At 40.5% G+C, this 20,889-nt stretch overlaps 1 protein-coding gene across 1 annotated transcript; it reads left to right on the plus strand.

Moving 5' to 3' along the window:
* Positions 1 to 576: 576 nt before the first annotated feature.
* On the plus strand, positions 577 to 19,929 carry oafa (OAF homolog a (Drosophila)). The gene is made up of 4 exons (XM_015047958.1): positions 577 to 1,330; positions 17,412 to 17,546; positions 18,961 to 19,141; positions 19,602 to 19,929. Exons 1-4 carry the CDS (start codon positions 1,100 to 1,102, stop codon positions 19,874 to 19,876), a joined length of 822 nt encoding a protein of 273 aa, XP_014903444.1. The 5' UTR covers positions 577 to 1,099; the 3' UTR covers positions 19,877 to 19,929.
* The last annotated feature ends 960 nt before the right edge of the window (positions 19,930 to 20,889 follow it).

Raw genomic sequence — 20,889 nt, forward strand, 5'->3', positions numbered from 1 at the left:
GCAAATGTACGACCAAGAGTGCACAAAGATCCAGACCTACATCCAATTAAGGAGGTGCAACACGTTTTGGAAAGTCGCTATGTACAGTTGTTCTCTGTTTAACCCAAATGAGCAGGAGCTGCGAAAACTGTGAAAAGCATGGAGCTGTAATTAGAAAGTGAAAGTTGACTCAGCCTTTCTGACTCAGCTTGCCACACTTTCAAGATCTCATTAGCCAACAAAATAAAATCTAAAAGATGTGTGGTGACAAAACCCCCACACACACAAAAAATCAAGGATTAGGGAAACCTTTGCAATACACAGAATAGCTTTTTTTTCTTTTTCCCCTTACCACCAGCTGCACGTTATTTTTTGCCGTTAATTTATGCCTACATGGGAAAAACAACGATGAAGAAAGAAAAAAAAACCTCGGTGATTTACAGCTCCTCAGTGCACCTTTCTTATAATTACAGGGGTATTATTATCCTACGTGTACTTGCAGCAGTGCCAGAGAATCACATGAGGCCCTTTAAGGGGGCTGGGCAGAGTTTTGAGAGGTTGGTATGACTTTAAGAGTTTACTACCAACACCTCTCACTCACACACACACACACACGCACCGCAGAAAGTTTCGAGGGTTGACGAGCAGTGGGATACCTACGGGCAGGAAGTGACGGAACTGCATACATTTCAGAAGGAGGGGGGAAAAGGCGAGAAAAGGTATCAACACAAAGCAGAGTGTGAAGCAACGTGGGACCGTTGTAGAGTTTTGTCGGAGGAGGAGTGAACTGCGCATGATCTCAACAACACCGGAGCGGCGAGCAACTTTTTTCAATGGAAGGAGGCTACCAGCAGTGAGAAGCGGAGATTTTACTCAGCGGCTCTGATATCCATGACTGTGCTCACACTTCTGGAAAGTATCGGCACACAACGGCACCATATGGAGCAGTGACCCACAAAACCTCCAGCCTCCCCTAGCTTTGGAAATGCGGGGAAAAACTTAGCGCAAAAGGAGGTGGAGGAGGAGAGAAGTGTGGGAGACAGTTGGAGGATATGAACTCGGACCTTCAGGTTTCGCCACGATTATTCGCTCCGTCCGGTTCGGTTTTGCGTCTTTGGGGATGTTTGCGGGTTGCACCTCTGCGCCTTCCGTTCGGACGCTGGCTCGCCTTTGCACCCTGGTGCTGATGGTCGCCGTGGGACTCGGGTCGGAGCTTCGGGTTCGGGTCCGGCTCTCAGACGGGTTGGTGACCGAGGAGATTTTGGAGGCGGACAGTGAGAGAGACTCGATATCGCTGGAATTTAAGCAAGGAGACGGAACCCTCATCACTTTTGTAGCAGACTTTAAACAGGTGAGAGGAGGTGAATATTTTATTAATGCCATAAATTCCTCTTGGTTTATGACAGGTCAATGTTCTGGGTGCTGAGTCATATATTGAAACATGGCATTTGTTTAATATTGTGTACTGTAATCATTTTCTCACTAACAAACATTTTTAGCCATTAGTTTTCATTAAAGTTTGTAAAACTTTTCCTGCTTTCCCCATCACCTAGTAAAGATGGCAGCTTTCACTTTACTTAATACAGAACCTATTAACAACCTTATAACTTCCCCTTCAGATCAAAATCTAATCAAGGCCCCTCTTTAGACTTATTATTAGTTTTAGGAAATGGGCTGCGGTGTGTTTTCATTTTATTGTGCATGCCTTATAGTTTGAAGACTATTTATTGGTATCCCAAAAAACAGGCAGAAGTGATAATTTTACCTGACTTTGCGAAGAACAAAGCGACGTATTGCTGCTCCTTCCCCACGTGTTGCTGCACACTGTTTGTTAGCTGGCTGAATGAACTTTCACCTTTCCCTTGCTTACTAAAATGAAGAATATTGAAAAGAAAACACATCCATGGAACAAACATGGACACATCCATTTTAAACATGGAAATGTGATTTATTTTTATTTTTATTTATTTTATTTTTTATTTTTTGGAAACTAAAATCGGAATTCCGACAGGAAAAGTCAAAGGTGGTTTGACGGCTCCCAACTGAGCATCCAGTATGGGTGCCACACTTGTAAAACATACTGAATATTTTTGAGGCACTTATGAGAGTTTATATCACCTAATTGTAGCGTACCTACTGGATTTGTCTCAAAACTCACCTGTTGTTGTAAGCGCTGAATGAAAACATGGCCATGCACTGCATGTGACAAGTATCATTTATGTTGGCTTCTATTTTGTGACTTTCCACTTAGTCCTGAAGTGAAATGACTAACTGAGGAATTTGTACTACATGTAATTAGATCACATCAAACTTGTGTTATTATTTTAAACAGCAGAACAATAAAAAAAATGGAGTAATACACTTAACTAAGCAACCAATAATTTAGAGGGCGTTGGTCCTGTCTTGTGAGTTAATATTATCCAAATTGAGTTAATACAATATACACCACGAGAATCTCATGTCGGACCATGCAGAAGGCGGATAATCAGAAACCCCTAGTAGCTTTCCTTGACATCCTATTATCTTGTCTTTCCGTTCTTTTTCAAAGAAATCTGCCATCGCTACAGGGTTTTGGTTTCGGCTAAATCATTACCCCAAAGCATGCATGACGAGTCACAAATCTACGGCTTTGCAGAAATTACCCCAAAGCGCAAAACCCGCCCCTTGGAGAATTTACTGTAAAACCATGTCTAAGCTCTGTCAGAAAGTTTCATTCATCCATCTCCATCAAAGCGCGAGTTTCAGCAGAAACCAGGACAGATGTTGCTCCCCAGATGTGGACGCCCACAGAAACCTCAGCAGCCCCACGTCTCCAGTCAAAGAGGAGATTATAAATGGCCACGTTTACCATTCTTCTGAAAGTAGATGAGCTCATTGAGCGTCTTCACCTCGGTCAGCGCTGAAGCGTTTTTGGGGGGTTATGTTTCATCTTGGACGAAGAGCACAAAGAGACGCATAAAAATCTGAGGAGGGCTCGGAAAGCTGGAAAGGCATGCGTCTGTTATGGTTGTTGTCACACAGAAGCTGGCGAGATGTGAAGGGGGGAGATTTGCCGGGATTAGGTGGGCATGTCTGACCTTTTTGATCTGCATGTCTGCTTCGCTAACCAAAACAGCTAATTTAGAGTTGAAAGAGAGGAGGCCATCATCTCAAATCGTTGGTGCCAAAGCAGCCAGAGACGGACGTGTACGTTATTTATCGGCAAACCAGGAGTGTTTCCCTGCTGCATGGTCGTGTGCCTGCGCCCGTACTTCCGCATGCATGTGGTCATGCTTATTTGAATGAAGCCAATAAAACGTTCTTAGATCACTTTGCTTTTCCGCTGGTTGATTTATCTTTTCCAGTTGGAGAGTCGGCCGTCTTCTCTCCCTCCCTTTTCTGCCTTCTCTTCCCTCTCCGCTGCTGCATGTGGTTTCCATTCAGCTCTTGTCCAGTATCTCAAAGATTTATGCAAAGTCAGACAAGCTGCCAATTCCAGCTTCCATAAGTATACAGTTGGGATGAACGTGATCCGTGCATCTTCACAGGAATGTCAACCAGAGTCAGTACGGTGCTCTGCTGTCAGTCTGTCAGGGATAAGATGAACTGGTTAATTTACTACTTGAAGGCATGTAGAAAATATTTACTGGTTATGTGGAGTAACATCAGGATCATTTACAAATGAAATCCTCCTTCTTCGTTGGGTTCTTTCCTAAGACTTCAAGACGGGGGGGGGGGGGCAGTAAATGTTATAGACATTAAATGCTAGAGAGGTCTGCTGAATCTGAAAGGGAGCTTTATCTATGCAACAATCTCCCCCACAGGATCAGCTGTACTCCTGGAACACCGTGTCTGTTCTGAAGGCATGCGAACATATGGAAAAGATGATGTGGTTTAGCTAGCGCACAATGTTTCTGAGTCAGTTTTGAGTCAAGCACAGCAAATGGATATCGCTGTGTTTCAACTTAAAACCGCACAGGAACTCTTTAAATAAGACCATTCCATCAATAACATGATGACATGTCGCTTATTCTGCGGAAAAATCGAGCTGTTTACTTTTGCCACGTTCAAATGACCAACTCCAAAGGTCGCCAACGTCATGATGTTGATGCTACGTTTATTTGTCAGCAGAAGAGAAAGCGTGTTTCTGATTGAACAGCTTTCTGCCAGTTCACTTCACATCTGCGTTTTTCTTTTCCCCCCTTCTATAACTGACACCATTTATGGCCTTAGATGGTGCAAGACCTTCTGCTGAACATAAACCACGTCTCGCAGATTAATCTAAGGGAAATGTCTTGCATATTTCATGGATTGGTTTTATATCTCCAGATGTCAAACCAGCTTGTACCAACGTGGTTTTACGTCTATTACCAAGTGATGGGTTTAATCAATCCAGGATTGTGAGGGACTGCAAAGACTTGATGACTCAAGGATTTTTCCTATTAAAATGGCTCCAGTGTTGAAGTTCTGTCTGTTTCTACCCCTCCAAACACACACTGGCACAAAAAAATAAAATAAAAAATAAGAAAAAACTCGTGCCAACCTTGGCCAGTTCTTTGATTTGTCAGAAGAAGACACGCCGTTTTTGTCTGGGGCTGAACTCGGTGTTTCATCAATCGCGTCTTTTATAATGTTGACAAATCGGCACATGTTGTCGAAGAAGGTTTCGCTTTCAGAGGTTCGAATTTGCATTTCCAAGTCATGAAGGAAGGAGCTTGTAGTTAAACCATCAGCAAAAGGAACAAAACCAAATCATACCTGTTTTTCCACCTGAAACGCGTTCGATTCGAGGATAAAGTATTTCGGAGTTCTGAGTTCATCTTGAGACTAACTTTTGTATACCTTGATTCTGTAATCCTGCCCATGCAAAGTAAAAATATTGAAATAATTGAAGTGATTTGTGATGTCGGTGTCCCTGGACTGAATTCAGAATACAACAAGAAGAGGATTTTATGTCTTCTGGAGAAGGGTTTATTGTTATGCTCTGAACTTGTTCTCCCTTTTTGGGAACCACTGCGCTGAAAGTACCAAACTTTCTGCTTCTGGCTCGCAAGCTAACAACTGAAGAGCTCACAGCAATCTGTTAAGCATTTAAACATCTACTGGGCTATAAAAAAAAGGGGTCGGGGGGCACAACATGAACTATACTAGCAGTCAAAACTAGGCTTTTGTGCTGTTTTTATCTCCGTTTATAGAATAGATCTGCTATACCACTAACATTTTTATTTTAAGTTCTAAAATGGATCAAGAACCCATACTAGTTTAATTGCAACCACAATCTCTGAAGGTCTGCCATTGTTCTAAGACTTAATCTCTGACTTCTTAACTTAACCAGATGAAGTATGCAGCGCAGTAATGCTTCAGCTAGAGAGCGAGTTCAACATTTAATCATACTGAAAGTGATTCTTAATCGTCAACAAATAACAAAACATTTCTGTCTCCCAATTATTAGTCTGGGTGAACCTGCTAGTGTTTTACTAACAGGCTGTTATGTAATAAAGTATTTAAAAATGTAAGGTTATAGTGATTTTTGTGGCTTTCCCATGACATGGGTTTCTAAAAGACTCCTTTATGTTATCCTTGTTTTGTGGAAAGTGAATCCACATCAATGGAGACGGTGCAGGAATGACCTTTTGTAGTGATGATGGGTCAGGCGACCAGCAGATGACTGGAGGCCACTTGACACCATCTCTCATTATCATGCTAAACGGGCCTGGATTTTGTAAATGATGGTACTGTGGCAGGAGGGCTTGAGTAGTTGAACTTATTTGCAATTCCTGACGACCTAAAAATGTGGCTCGCCTATCGGTTACAGTTGTTTCTCTCGGGTCAATTCACTGTAGCGTGCTTTTGGAGCATCTTCAAAGCACAAAGCGATGCCGAACAAAGAGGTTTCTGCTTAAATGAATCGGAGATCCTCCACACACCCTCATGGCAAACCGTATGTTGCGAGTGGAAAGGCAGGTTTGTTAGCTTTTACTGTACTGATACACAGGTGTTTGTGTTTCATTTCTGTTTCAGTTGGGGTGTTTTTTTGTTGAGCTTGGACTTTGACCTTTACTAAGCAAAGTTAATTTCCTGTGCGGGAAATCCTTTGGGAATGCATCAACTTAAAAATTGCTTAAGAGAGGCATAAATAAAATGTTTTTGTCGTGTACGTCAGTCACAAGTCGGTACATTTTTGCCACACCTTGTTTCTTGCTGAAGCCTGAAATATTGTCTCACTTTGTCACCTGCACAAACTTGTTAAAGTCCTTGCAGGGAAGTGTCACCTGTTCCAGTAAATGCTTCTGAATCACATATACAATAGTGCAAAGGGAAATTTCCAACATTTCTCTTGAGAAGAAGTGATTGTGAATCATCACCGAGTCACTAAAAGGCCATCCAACGTTTACCTGGTATTATAAACATGCAGGTCAATGAATCGCATGCTTTAAAATCCTTTTTAAACAGTTGATGTCCAAGTGCTGTTTTGGGGAAGGGTGCTGGAAAGTTTTTAATTCCATGCATTGCTTATTGGATTATCTTGATTTGTCCATTTTTGTTTTACATATCTGCCCCTTTTTTTTAAAATATAGGGCAAAACACATTATAATGAAACAAATCTTTGAATGAAGGCATGCAATAAATTTGTTCTGGCAATCACAATGTTGATTAGATTATCAGTATCTTACAAGATATCCTCAGCAAACACTAACCTCAGTGGAATCTTCGGGGAGCATTACGTAAAGGTTAATTGGCGCGCTGAAGATTAGAGCTTTCCTAACATTTAGGGAACCTTCAAGAGAACGTTCCTTAAATGTTCCCCGGAGATTTGTTTCGACACTGGCACTGTGACCTGCTGGTAGCAATGGGAGAATGTACTCTTAAATGTTCCCTGAAGACTACTTACAACTAACATTTAGAAAACCTTAAAAGCTCCCTAGATGCTACAAAGTCAGTAACCTTTAGAGAAGAAGGTTTCCTGGAGGTTAGAATATCTGCAGCCTTCAGTAAACATTTGGATTACTGTCCCAAAAGGTTCTGGTACAATAAGTGTGTGTTTGAGGACGTCTTCAATGTTGTGAAGATCTGGTTAGTATCCCCTGAATGTTTTTTTTTTATTGTTTTCCTTAACATCAAGATAACATTAGTCTCTGTTTTCTCGTTAGCTAGGTCGTCTTGATAATACTTTGTAAGTGATGAGAACCTCATTTCTTTTTTGTGGCGCTTTAGTGAAGCTTATTTGTACCTTCCATTCAATAAAAATGTAATTTTTTTTATTATTATTATTTTTTTTTTTACGATGTACAATGAAGTTAATCTCCTCACACATTGTGTCACATTGCGAGAATGAAGTGGAATGTTTTACAGATGAAACGAAGCCCTTTTCATCCTTTTACTCCCTGCTGACTCAGAGTCTTTACAAGCTACCTTCTTGTGTTGCGGCTGGTCCCATTTGCCCTCCCTCTGGCCTTTCATGGCCCTTTTGCTCCAGCTGGTGTCCTTATCCTTTGTTTCCCTCCCACCAGCAGGCCAGATGTTCATTAACAATGCTGCAAAGGAAGATGGGGAACAAGAGGCAATTCCAAAGTTGTCCTGTATAATGATGGTCTTGAGTACTTGGCTTACCACCTAGGACAAAGATAGTAACCATTAAAGGACAAGGAGAAAGCAGTTGTGGCTTGTAGTTTACAAAGTTGTAATCTTTTCAAACAATCGTTCAGGTTTTAGAAATGCTCTCGGGAACAACAAAAGCAAACAAAGGGGTTAAGGTGCCAAAACCTCAGATTTAACTGAATCATCCTCAAACATCCCCTTGTGTCAAATACGTAGACAGCCTATTCAGTTTTTGGTCCTTTCTGGTGTCTGGGACGTTAGTCACTTATTGCCTTTTATTTGTGAAAAGGTGAGAAAAACAATTGTATTTTAGCAGTTTTGCTTTTAAGACTCTTTTGGTTAATGTCTGCAGTAATGCATCAATAATTGTGTGGTTTTTTTTTATTTATTTTGTCTGTTTAGACCAATTCCTTTTGAATGTTTGTCATTTAGTATAAATATTACTGGAATCTTTTGTCCTGAAGCTGGATATGAAAAACGCAAAGTAACGTTTTGAGGTCAAACAGCACTGCAGCCATCTCTGCTGTTTGTCCCTTATCTATCTGCCTCATTTCCTTCCCTGTTAGCACTCACTGTTCGCCTTCCTCTAATTTCCTGAATACAAAAGTCTCCGTAAACTTTGTTTGGTTGCATGGTTAATTGCATCCAGACTGTGTGCAAATGAATCCATAGTTCTCCTGCGGCGGGCTACGGAGAGTTCGTAAAGCTCGTGTGTCCTAAAAACAGAAGTCTGACGCCAGTGATAATTGTTTTTCTTAGTTGATGTTAAGAGCACAGCAACATTCTTTTCGGGAGAATAGCCAAAAGACGCGCCTTTCTTTCCACGGCCTCCGGTGTTTTGATTGTCCATTCACTGACTCTGTTTACTAATTGGTTCGTTCTTGGGGCAGCCAGGTGTGACCAGCCCTAAATGTGACTCCACATTCCTTCCTTTGGAGCATCTGTAATTAACTTCAACTCAAGCATTTCTTAGCTCAGCGGTTTTTTCCTCCTGCTCCTTTTGTCTGCGCTCGTCTCCAACTCCGTCTCCCAAACTGATCTTTAATCCCTGGCCACACCTGTGCTTTTTGACTGGCTCCTCTCTTACTCCAAGGCAAAGACCCTACTTATCACCACACAAGGAAAAATCCACGTTGTTTTCCTAAAACACGGGGGCGTTGGAGGAGTTGGTGTTCAAAACAAAAAAAAAAGGCAAATCGTCACTTGCATTTTTGCAAAAAAAAAGAAGACGAATGCGCCTAAAGTCTGTATCGTATACAATGACAGTTCAAGTGTAAAGGTCAGTCAACAAATCATTTCAGCCAGGGTTAGAATGCCTTCACAGACTCGCATTGATCTCAAATGACTCATTAATGTGTGGCTGGCTAGCAGTTCTTTTCAGCTGCCCTTATCAACACACCAGGGTGTTAGAGGGGATTTAAAACAGGAAGAACCCCCTCCATACGGGCTGCAATCGCTACGCTTTTTGTGCCTACATGTGAATAACCATTCTTGCACTCGAGTGTCATCTTGTGTGTTTAGTTAAGCACCCAAAAAAGATATGTACAAATCTTTGCCAGTTTTTCTCTTGACGTGATTGTGTTTGGCTAGGTAGTTTGCAGTGAAATTTCACTGTAAATGGAACCCTTTTAGTGCGTGAATGGGCTTTTGTGGACCTCCTTAAATAATCTGGCCCACTGAAGGTAGCTACCATTGAAACAAGCTTTCCTCTCTCCCTCTCTCTCTCTCTCTCTCTGCTGTGGAACAGTTCTTAGTATGTCCCACTTGCAAGGGTGCATAAATACAGACTTGTGTTTGGCTGGTATCCAGCGGTAGTTTGTCTGCAAATGCACTAAAACTCATGGTGCAAGTGAGCAAAGTTACAAAATCTGTACTTATGTGGATTATTTATAGCTGTGCTGACATTCACGCTGCACCAGTTGGGGGGAAAAGGAATCACAGCTATGCCATCCTCTTAATTATGGGATTGGGTCACTTTTTTTTAAAGACATGCTAAACATTTCTGATTCTTATGTCCATACCTGGTGATTTTCTCTAAATTATGTCTGGAAGCCTTGATTTTTTTTTTTTTTTTTTTTTTTTTTTTTTTTTTTTAGGTTAAAGGAAATACAGTAATTGATGGGTGAGTCTTTTACCCAATGTAGGGCACATTGTAAATGCTTATTGAGTGCTTTTAATTTTCCAGTTCATGGATGTTTTTTTTTTTATTTTTTATTCCCTCTGTCAGTTTGATGTATTTGATCCAAAACTTGCTGCACTTGAGGCAAAGCAGGTTTTTTGCAGGATATGTGATTATCTTCTCTGTTTGCTCATAGAAACATGATTCCCCTCATAAGGCTTTTTTTATTTTATTTTACACTACACTGGGCATGCTTCAAAAAAATTGTGGACAATTCAGGCTGTTATATTTTTTTCCTGCAGTTGCTGTTCACACATGTACTTTACAGCTGGAGATTTTCTGCTGGATATATGTTCTCACAGCTGACACTATAGGAGGGAGTGGAGGGTGATCTGTCCACAACATAAAGGATGAAGAGTGTGATTCTGATTACTTTGCTTTACTTCAAACATTGTGAGTATAATATGTGTTGATGTAATCACGAATTAAATCACATTCAAAAATGTATTTGGTGAGTAAAAGCAACATACAGGTTGCTTTTACATAAAGCAGGAAGCAAAATGTACACTAAATTACTCCTCCATATTATTATATATATTTGTATCACTCATGGTTATATTTGTATTTACTAGTATTTAACACTTTGGATGGCGTAGTTTGTTAACAAATAAGCAATTTCCCCTCGGGGATCAATAAAGTTTATTCTATTCTACATAAACAACAGCAAAATAATGATAAGCAAAATGTTGAATTCTTTGAATAACAAATTTTTAAACTGATCCAAAACAAATGTGCATTTTCCATATGCAGCAGCAAACGACAGTAAACACAGTCAACAAAAACAAGACACTGTAAAACCATCTTCTTTCAGTGTTTTTCTTGCTTCCCCATCAGATCTGTTCCTCTGTAACAGAAATCACAGAAAGAAAAAATTACCATCAGGTCTATTACAGGTCAAAAATATGTAAAAACAGCAGTCACCTGATCTGCAGTCCATCAGTACTGTTTTCATTTGCGTCTGCCTGTGCTTCCAGCTGTTCCTCCCACAGATTGTGAACTTTAAGGCATTCAAACGTCTCCTTGCTTGGAATGAAGTCATTGCAGCACAAACTTTGCCTCCTCAGTCCATATTTTATGTGGCATATGCAGCTGAGTGTGTCTTCTCCCATTCTGCTCATCCGTTTGGACTTGATCAGGTTTATTTGTGAGAAAACGTGTTCTACCTCAAGGAAAAACGGATAAAATAGGGCAGATTCGCGGAAAGCCTGCTCTCCACTGCTGTCTTTGTAACTGAGCACTTCAAACCAAAATGCCTCTGCTTGGGTGTCCTCCTTGTTTGTCAATGGATGGTATGTAACGGCCTGGTGCTGTGTGTCAAGAGCTGCAGGATTTCCAGACTAAAGTTTCAGAAACAGGAATGTGCTGCTGTTTTGTTTGTGACAGACTGACAGTTGGGCCGAACACACAGATTTAATAGATTTCCAAATCTGAATGTTAGCTAGAATGTTAGCTTGTCCTTTGGACCGCTCTACGCCTGGTGCAGGATTTCAGCATCATAACATCTTTGCTGATCTTTGCTTCGCAGAAAGTGAAGCTTCAGTTTATCCCATTCAAGGAGTATACGTGAACAGCTGTAATATCTGTTCTTTCATTGATTACAAGGGAATAGCGAGCATCTCCAATATCGCATGACGTCTTTGAACATGTGAGGGGCAAATGCATGATTTATTAATGCAGTGCATTTTGACCTTACTACTCAGTCGAAGTGGATCGGGTGAGTTCTCCAAGAGGGTCCACAGCACCGATTGAGGAGTAGCAAAGGTTATGTAGATGGCAAGCTTTAGCTCATTTCTTTTTGTTTTGTCTTGGTGTGCTTTGTGGCATTGAGATTCATGTTTGTTAGCTTCACGGAAGAGACTGCGCACAGATTTTGTTGTGCTTCTCAGTTTTGGCATGTTGAATTAAATTGCAGTGTTGAGCAAGTATTTCACATTTGCAAAATCTGCTGGATTCCTTTGAAACATCTCCCATCTGAGGTCGAATCCATTCTTTAAGTGCACTCTCCTTCTCCCACTCTTATAGTTTATTCCATATTTTTTCACTCTGGGCTTTGGCTGCTATGAGTGCGTTCGCCGAGTCAAGTTGGACAGGAGACTAAACCAGAATTTAGTGAGCACAAAAATATTAAGATAACATTGAGCATTAGCTCGCTTTTTAGCTTTGAGTCATCATTCTCTGTATAAGCTTAAATGTGGAAATGAAGTTAGAGGTTGTTGCTATTTTTCTTTCATTTGAATAAATAATTGTTAACTTAAAACAGGCAATTTGATTTTTTTCAAATTTGCATCTGGACAAATAAAACCATTTTTAGCATGAAATGTGTAATTAAACTTCAAACATAACATGTAAGGATTATTTAGGTAACATAAATTTACCTAAATAAAAAGACAAAAAGCACAGAAAAACTAAAACACGTTATATTTTTTGTTTTTTATTTTATGTTTTAAAGAAAAAAGAAAACACTTCCATTACTACTTCAGCAAAGACATTGTGGTTGCTCTCCAGCCTGCTGCATTCTGTATTGGGTCCCTAACCCAAAACAATGTACACATATTTGTGGCATCTCTGGCATCCCATACTTAATGTGGAAACAGCCACCTTCAGTCCTCTTATTACCACCTCTTGGCTTGCATTTAAGAATTGGTCTGAGACATTTGCTTCTGTCTGGATTTAAAATCCAGAACATTATGGTGCACATTCATGCTGCTTATTAGTCTATCCATGATTGGGATTATGCTTTTTTTTTTTTTTTTTGTACTTTTCCCAACATTGCACACACATCTCTGTTAGCGTGGGATAGCAGTACACCTCAAGCACGTTGGATTCAGAAGGTCCCTGTTTACATTAAGTGGCTGGTTGGATGAACAGCAGACATGCCTCCATCAACATTTGTTCTCCTTCTAGCTCTTGTCTTCATTTTTAAACTCCTCTCTACCAACTCCCACACTGAATTCAGTTGTTGTTAGCACCCGTTCATGCTTAGGCATGGGCCGTTCGCTGATTTGTTCGCTGGTTGGCTGGTCAAGCTGAAAATTAAATGGGTTTTGATCACCTGCCAGTTCTTAGTTGTGTATTTGCTTTCTGCAGGTGTTTTTGTTGTTGCCTGCCTTGTAGCATATAATATTCCTTAACATCACAGTTGTGTTATATACACTCTTGTGTATATATTTTAAGTGTGCCTGCAGAAACAAGGATGTTTTCACATCTAACTGGCGATTTTCAGGTGGACGTCAGAGTTTTTTGTCTAAGCAAACACTTAATGCCACTGCATACTATTATTCCAGCTGCACTGTTAGAAAATCAGCGATGGTTTGTTTTTATTGCAACAATGCATCATTCAGTGAACAGTTAACACTGAGTGTTAAATAAAGGGCTTAATAGGATTTCTATGCCTGGATTACCAACATTACATCATGTGTGCTAAATGTTACTTGATCTTCCCACAAGCGGTCAGTTTAAGAAGTTTAGTTTTCATCTCATTTTATGTCATTAACCAGCAAGATCTTTTAAAAAGTTTAGCTGGAAAGATACATTTTGTGAAGCGGTAAAAAAAAAAAATCTTTTTCAAACAAAATCTGGACGCATATCATTCAAATATTAGGTATCCTGCCTTTGTGTTTAAGGACAATGTTGGGATATTTAAATTACAAAGTGTTTAGGTTCCACTCTACAATTTGAATAGTAATTATCAAATTACTATGAAAGAAAAAACATTGTACTTTTTACGTCTTGTTTTTACCAGCACCTGGTTGTAATGTTAGACTGTTTCCACAAAGCGGCGCTAGTGCACAAAGTTGCATACCTGTAACAACAGCTGCAGTTATTTAGTGTTTTTAGGTATGGAAACAAAGCTAACTGAGATCTGTTTGTTCCTTATTTCTAATGTAAACATGTTCATTTTACTAGCAAAAATACAAGTTGGCTTTAAACGGTCGATAAAATTAGTGCTTGTTCAATATAACAAGTAATATCGTTCTCTTCTGTCTGATATGATGATCATTATCACGTTATACATTAACTTATTATGTATTTTGAAAGGTATTTAACCACGTTGGAGTAATCAACCCAATTTCTTCCTCCTCAAGTCAGAATTTTAGTTTGGACTTGTTTGAATTTTCTCAGTATTCAATATGGCTACCTTCAACATAAAGAGCAGTGGTAGTTCTGATTGTTTTATCTCATTTCAGTTGCTGTATGGCAACACTTTTGGAGAGCTGTAAACTGTTGCTTTGCTATGTTAGATGACTTAAGGTTGTACTCATCAATACTTATGGGAACCATAGTCAGTAAGTGCTGTTCATTCATGAAAAAAGGCATGAAGGCACATCAGTTGTAGTTTACATGGAAAGAAACCAACAAGGTTTTTGTATATCTGGAAGAAATAATACGAGAAAATAATCTGGCCTTCTCAGCATCCTAAAATAAAGGAACTGCCTGTTCAGATTAAAAAACAACTGTTTTTGGATGTCCATCCCTTGGAAGTTTGGCAGCCGTCTTAAATATTTTCCACTTGTGCAAATCCTTTCTCACCATAGAATAATGGACTTAATGTTGCATGGAAATGACCTAATAGCCCTCTTCAGATTTATGTTCAGCAGCAATTGCTTCAGTAACATCATTAATGATGCTTCTCTTTTGCCGTGAGAGCTGAAGATCTGGAAAGTTCCAATACATCTGTTTTTATTTTGACACCCACACTTCCTGATGACCGTTTATTTCACATATATAGAATAACACCTTCCTACTGCCCAGTCTCCTAATGAAAGCAGAATTTGCTGCTGTCCTCTTCATTCCTATGTTTTGCTTTAGTTTTATTCATATTAATGAGTCTGTAACATGTCAATGCTTTTCTTTTTTCCTTCCAAGCCTGTGCTTTAGCCGAGCATTGGAGTTCTAACAAGGTTCTCTGAAAAAACTCCTGCACGTTTTTGAAGGCTACCTTGATACTTGGCTTTATGCAGACATTTTGTTGTAAACTATGATACAATCTATTTGACGTCTTAATATTCTTTTGGAAAGACCAGACAAATTGCTTTTTGACTTGTTTTTCACTCTACAGCTTGCAAATGAAAAGACAAGGTTCACCAGTGACAACTTCACCCAACTTATGCAACAATTTACATTCAAAACCTCTTAATTTCTAATAAATGCAGTTTCTCCTTTCAGGTTTTTATGTTTTTAGTTTGTTCAGAGGCTTAGAAATAGCAGGTTTTCTTTGGTACAAGCTTCGCAGCAATTTTAAATGATCTTGCTTTTGCTTTAATAACTATTATAACTAACTCATTTGTATGCTTACTGCCATCAGCCAGTTTCATTGTTTATATTGGCAGCAGGGGCATTGTCACTCCATATTTGTGAGAGAGCAGCTGCAGCGCTTACATAATGCAGTGTGAGCATTTTAATTCAATGTAGCTAAACTGGTTGACGCGGATATGGTGAATTTCTAGACTAAAAGGATTTTTGACCAGTTGGTCACCGATCAAGGTGGGTCATGTTCAAAATGGTCTGATTCCTTTCACCAGACAATTTAAAGGCAGATGTGTAGTGATCAGATGTTGACATGATTGACATACTGGTTCGCGACTATTTGACACCGATCAACCAATAAGACCTTGGAAACAGAAATGAAACTTCTCTGTGGGTCAGCTGAAATCCTACATCAAGCAGAGATTATTATTGTAGAAACAAATTAAATTGTTTGGCACCTTTTCTGTCTTCTCTCTCTCTCTCTGTCTCTCTCTCTCTCTCACACACACACACACGCAAAAGTAAGAGCCGGTATGTATTCGTTTTTGTCAGTTTCTCTGCAGAGACCTCCAGGAAGTGACATCACCTGGGGTGTACTGGAGTAAACCAAAGGCTTCTATTGAACACCTAATCATTGCCACACTCTAGCTAGTTAGAGCTAAACAAGCACCACATAACGCGCCCTCTACCTTTCAACTGCACCAGTGTAGCTGGCTCTGCTTGTTCCCTGCTTTACTACATCTGTTCCTCTGCTGTATATTTGTATCTGGCAAACGGGTACAAGAGCAGTACTTTTTTTTTTTCCTGCCCGGAGTTCAAGAATAAATCAAGTGTTGCCAAATGCCATGCTTCTACCTTGACATCCTTTTTTTTTTTTTTTTTATTGTCCAGGGGTGATTTGGCCACAGTCGGCACCATTGTTTCCTTGCACAAGTAGGCAATCATTAATCAGTACACAGAACATCAAAGTGTAGGAGGAGATCTCGTATACTAAACTTAAGCACGGAGTCGGTTCTACAGCGGTATCTTTGGCCCGCTTCTCTGTAATTACCCAGAAAACCCTGGGGCAAATAGAACATTTCTCACTCTGCCTACTCAAAACAGCGTGGCAGTTCAGCCCCATGTGTCTGCAATATGGGAGGTCTCCAACGTTGCGGCCTCTGCGTTCCCCCCACATATGATGAAACTTGCTCGTCCCCTGTGTGAGCATTGTACACCCTTCTCCCTTATATCGCGCTGTGATATATGCGAGGCTCCTCCAGTCTTGACGTCCTCTTTAATCATTTCAGCTTTTGTCTTATTATTATCTCCGCATGGAAAGAGCTGAGGTTTCTAATTTCCTCTGTCTGTGTTCTTGCGGTTCTCTGTGGTCTCCAGGCCAGCTTACAGAGATGTAATCAATATTTGCTCAGTTTTTTTTTTTTTTTTTCCAAAGGTCAAATGGTACTGCATGATTGTCTTGTGTAATAAATACCCCTGCTTGTACTGTACGCCTGCCAGGAGATCCGTTCACAGGCAAAAGCGTCTCTCGGACTGAGCAACCGGTGGCCGTGCGAAGTTTTCTGTCAAAATCTGCATAGCAAAAAAAAACAACAAAAAAAAACACTTGTGAGGCAGGATGTGTTGCTTTGTGGTCACTCACTCCCCCCAACCCCCAATTCAGAAGGGGAAGAGCAAAGAGTTTAAGGAGAACTCTGCTGGGTCATCCCTGAATGTTTATCTATTTCTACTACTCTGCAGCAACTCACTCGCTTCAGAGCGGTGTGTGAAAAGTGGAGGAGGGGTGTTTGGGACTGCGCTGCGGCGCTTCAGGGAGGAGGGAGTGGGGTGTCTGATGAATAGAAAGACAGGTCTTCTGCTCTGCTCTCTCAGCTTCCCATCATGCTTTGGACGCCCCTCCCCGTCAGGACTCTTTATGGCCTCTGGTTTGGTGCCAGATCTGTCACAGACATGCCAAAAGCAGCACTTTTTAAAAATGTATTTTGTGCTCCTGCTATCTGCATTTTACTACAGATTTAGTTCCAAATAAAATACCAAGGAAATATCCCCCTCCCCCTCCCCGTTTTTTTTTTTTTTTTCCTTTTTTTTTAAGAGAACTTTGTGCAGCAACTTTAATTTGACACTGCAAATAGCCAGAGTGCCACTGTAGCAGCGCTGGGAAGGCCTACGCACAATAAAAGTATCAACAAACTGTCAGATGAGGCTTTATTGGCACAGTGAACATAAACTCCTCTGTACTTTAGTCAGACGGTTGTTTGAACATCTTTGAACTCCACACATTGAAATGCTTTCGAGTGTCTGGAAAAGTGCAGCAGTGGAAAAGAATATTAGCTGCAATCTGAACGGGCTGCACGTATAAACAGCAACTCATTGCAGCGTCCTGCAGGAGTCGTCTGTTTATGCGTTCATCCTCCCCGGCCTCTTGCAGGAAGTGAAGATCTTCCGAGCGCTGATCCTGGGCGAGCTGGAGAGAGGGCAGAACCAGTACCAGGCGCTGTGCTTCGTCTCTCGCCTCGGCCGCAATGAAATCATCCCCAGTGAGTCCATGGCGCGACTCAGACAGGTATGACGCACCGGATCTACAGTAGTCGTCCTGTGAGCGGGCTCACATTTAATAAAGCAAGAGGAAGACGCCTCGGGCGAAGCCGTTAATTTACACAGTTTGTCAGCTTTTATCCTCTTTCAAACTAGTGGAAATAAAAACACATGCAGATCATCCTCTTGCGTAAGCTGTTTTATGGAGAGCTATTACAGTTTTGCTTCCAATGGATCAGAACTTTCTGTGTAATGTTTAACGAATTATTTGGACAGAAAAAGCACCTAACTGGACAAACTAGAGCTGTGTCTAGGTGTAACCTATAGCATGGAGAAGAAACCACTCAGAATCATTCTCAGTTGTAGATTTTTATGCCTTTGGCAAACGCAAGGCTCCGACTCAGTCTGGAAAAGTAGATTTCATTGTTCTTCAGGTCTCAAAAAAACAGATGAGAAAATGGCAAATATTTGTATCTTCAAACTGTCTGCTGTCTCCCTTTGAGTATTGTCTTTCCTTTTGATTTATGAGTCGTTCTTTTCTTTTTTTCCAGGTATACAGCCTCGTGTTCTCACTTCCTTCCTTGTGTGCTACCTTGTATTCATCCTTCTTTTTACTTCCTTCTGTTGTCCTTTATGTCTTGTGTTCTTTTGTTTCCTTTTTTGTGTCCTTTTTGTCTTCTTTGCTTCCTTCATTGTCATCATTTTATCAATAGTCCTTTCCTTACCTCTGTCCTTCATTCCTTGGATCTCATCTCACCCCCTTGTCTCCTCGTTTTCTTTATTCCCTTTTGTTCTTTTCTTCTTTGCTTCCTTGTCTCCTCCCTTCATTTATTCTGACCTTCTTTGCTTCCTTGTGTCCTCCTTCCTTTGTTGTTTTCTTTTAGTTTTGCACCTACAAGCTCTTCTTCCTTCATTCCTTTGTTCCCCCTTGTTTTTTGTTGTTGTTGTTGTTGTTTTGTTTGTTTGTTTGTTTGTTTGTTTTTTCAAATTGAATATGCAGTACCTGGGTGCTGTAGAAACATTTGCTAGAAATATTTAGCTAAATTTGAAGGAGTTTAAACACTGGAAAGTTATTCCTGGAAACTTGTTTCTGAAAATTAAGTAGAAACCCTGTAAGTAGACTTCACCGTAATTTGAGAGAGACCATAAACAATGTTGCATTGTATAGGAATTTTTTTTTTTCTCCAAAACAGTGATGTCAAATCTTAACCATTTGACTATTTAGGAGCTTACCATAAAGCATAATAAACTTCTAAGCTTCCCTTCTAGTCCCTCAAAAAAAAAAAGCTTTTGGGGGAATCATAAAAAACACACACAATTAACCAAACTCAACAGGCTTGTTTTTGTTTTGTTTTTGTTTTTGTTTTTTTTCCATCTCTGTGCACCTGTTGCATCCCACCATACATTGAGTTTCACGAATCTAATCATTTGTTTCGCTTTAGAAAAATCCTCATGTCATTCGCCTGGCAGAGGAGCGAAAAGGGCTTGAGCAGCTGACGATGAGCGCCGCTGTGAACCTCAGCCGGGCCTGGCAGCTCAGCTCCCACATCCACAACATGTGCAGCGAAGCTCATGAGGCCATTTACACCAGGGAGGCAGATGTGAAATACTGGCTGCAGAAAGGTAATCAGATCTGTCGTGTAAGCATTCATGTCATTCTACTTTGTCTTTGCATATCTGGAAACATTATTTATGTTGTTTATGCGTATTTATGTTGTCTATTTGAGGTCAGATTTGGGTTTGTGACGGCAATAAAGCCCGACTGTCGAGGCTGGAGAGAATCAGTATGACAGCACTTTTTGTTCACCGACAGCTACGTTTGAAAGAAAACACTCCTGATGGTCATGGTTCAACAAGCACCATCATATCCAGAGGGAACCACATAAGCATCTGTTTAACATGACAAAGCTCCTCTCTTAGCCTACCATCTGCCCTCTTTAAAAGAAAAAACAAAACAAAACACACACTTTGTTTTCCCTCTACAGAATTTAATTGAGTGAAATAAGAAGATTGCTCCAGACACCAGTGTGATGGCATGCTTTTGTTTTAGCTCTTGTTGACAAGATTTGCCTTTGTGTTGCAGGAGTGGACGGCTCAATATTTGAGGTCCTGCCTCAGACGACGGAGGCGCCCAGCTTTCAGGCCTGTCATTCTACTAAAGACTTGTGGCAGCCGTGTCTCTGCACGTACGGCCTCCGTCTGGAGTGGTACCCGTGTCTGTTGAAGTACTGCCGCAGCCGGGACGGCACGGCCAAAGGGACCACATACAAGTGCGGCATCAGGAGCTGCAGCAAGGGCTACCATTTCACCTACTACGTCCCCCAGAAACAGCTCTGCCTGTGGGACGAGGAGACCTAGTGTTCTTTTTTTTTTTTTTTTTTTTCTCTCTGGGAAGTTATAAATGGAGGAAAGAAATAATTGTTCTTAAGCCAGTGTTTGTCCACCAGTTCTATACGTGGCAATATCGGACCTTTGACGGAAAGATAGTAAATTAATCTTTTATGTATTAGGACACGATGAGGAGGGGGTGGGGGGAGGGGGAGGGGAGAGGAGATTTATTCAGGTTCCAAGTCACGCCAAACAAAAGAAGGACAAGTAGCTGAACCGTCACGAATAAATGACACATTATTGATATCCTCATTGTTACTTTGCCAAAAACTACCACTTCTGTGCCTCTTTTTGGAAGAATTGTTGGGGAGAAAAACACAAGACAACAACAACAACAACAACAGTGACCTCTGAAACAAGCTACGATGTGCACAAAACTAAACGGTGCATTTGCAAGGAATGAAACACCAGCAGAGGAGCATCTATGTCTCACGTTTCCGCAATGGAGGAAGACAAAAATATGGTCTTCCGTCTTGGTGAAGGACGATAAGGATAGTAGATTTATCTTCACGATGAAGCTCTGTGGAAAAAAAATACACATCTAAATATATACGGCCAGTTGAATCACCTGTTTAGGTTACAATAAGCAGGTTCACTAAAAATGCCTTGCCAACAGTGGCTTTATTTTTGTTTTGGTTGTAAAACAAAATCATCTAGGGCTTTGTGTGATGTCTTATTGCTTTCGTAATTTTTTTTCACACCTTTTCTCAGATTAAACAAGTCCTCAGCAAAAACAAGTATTTTAAAACATTTATATCTCCTGGGGCTTTGCATACTGCTCGTGCAGGTGCAACGTTTCTCTCTTTCCAACATCCCTTTCCAACATCAGTCATCTGTTCCACCTCATTTGTATGTTTAAGGATACATAGGCAGCTCTTGCCTATTCCTTTTCTCACACTCTTAGGAAAAGTGCCAAATAAAACTAATTTAGCAGAAAAACTGTTTTTAAAAGGGCCTTTCATTAGTTGCCTTTTCTAGGAAAA

Source organism: Poecilia latipinna, unplaced genomic scaffold (assembly GCF_001443285.1).
Source record: "Poecilia latipinna isolate Pla-1442-1.1 unplaced genomic scaffold, P_latipinna-1.0 Scaffold851, whole genome shotgun sequence".
Lineage (NCBI taxonomy): Eukaryota > Metazoa > Chordata > Actinopteri > Cyprinodontiformes > Poeciliidae > Poecilia > Poecilia latipinna.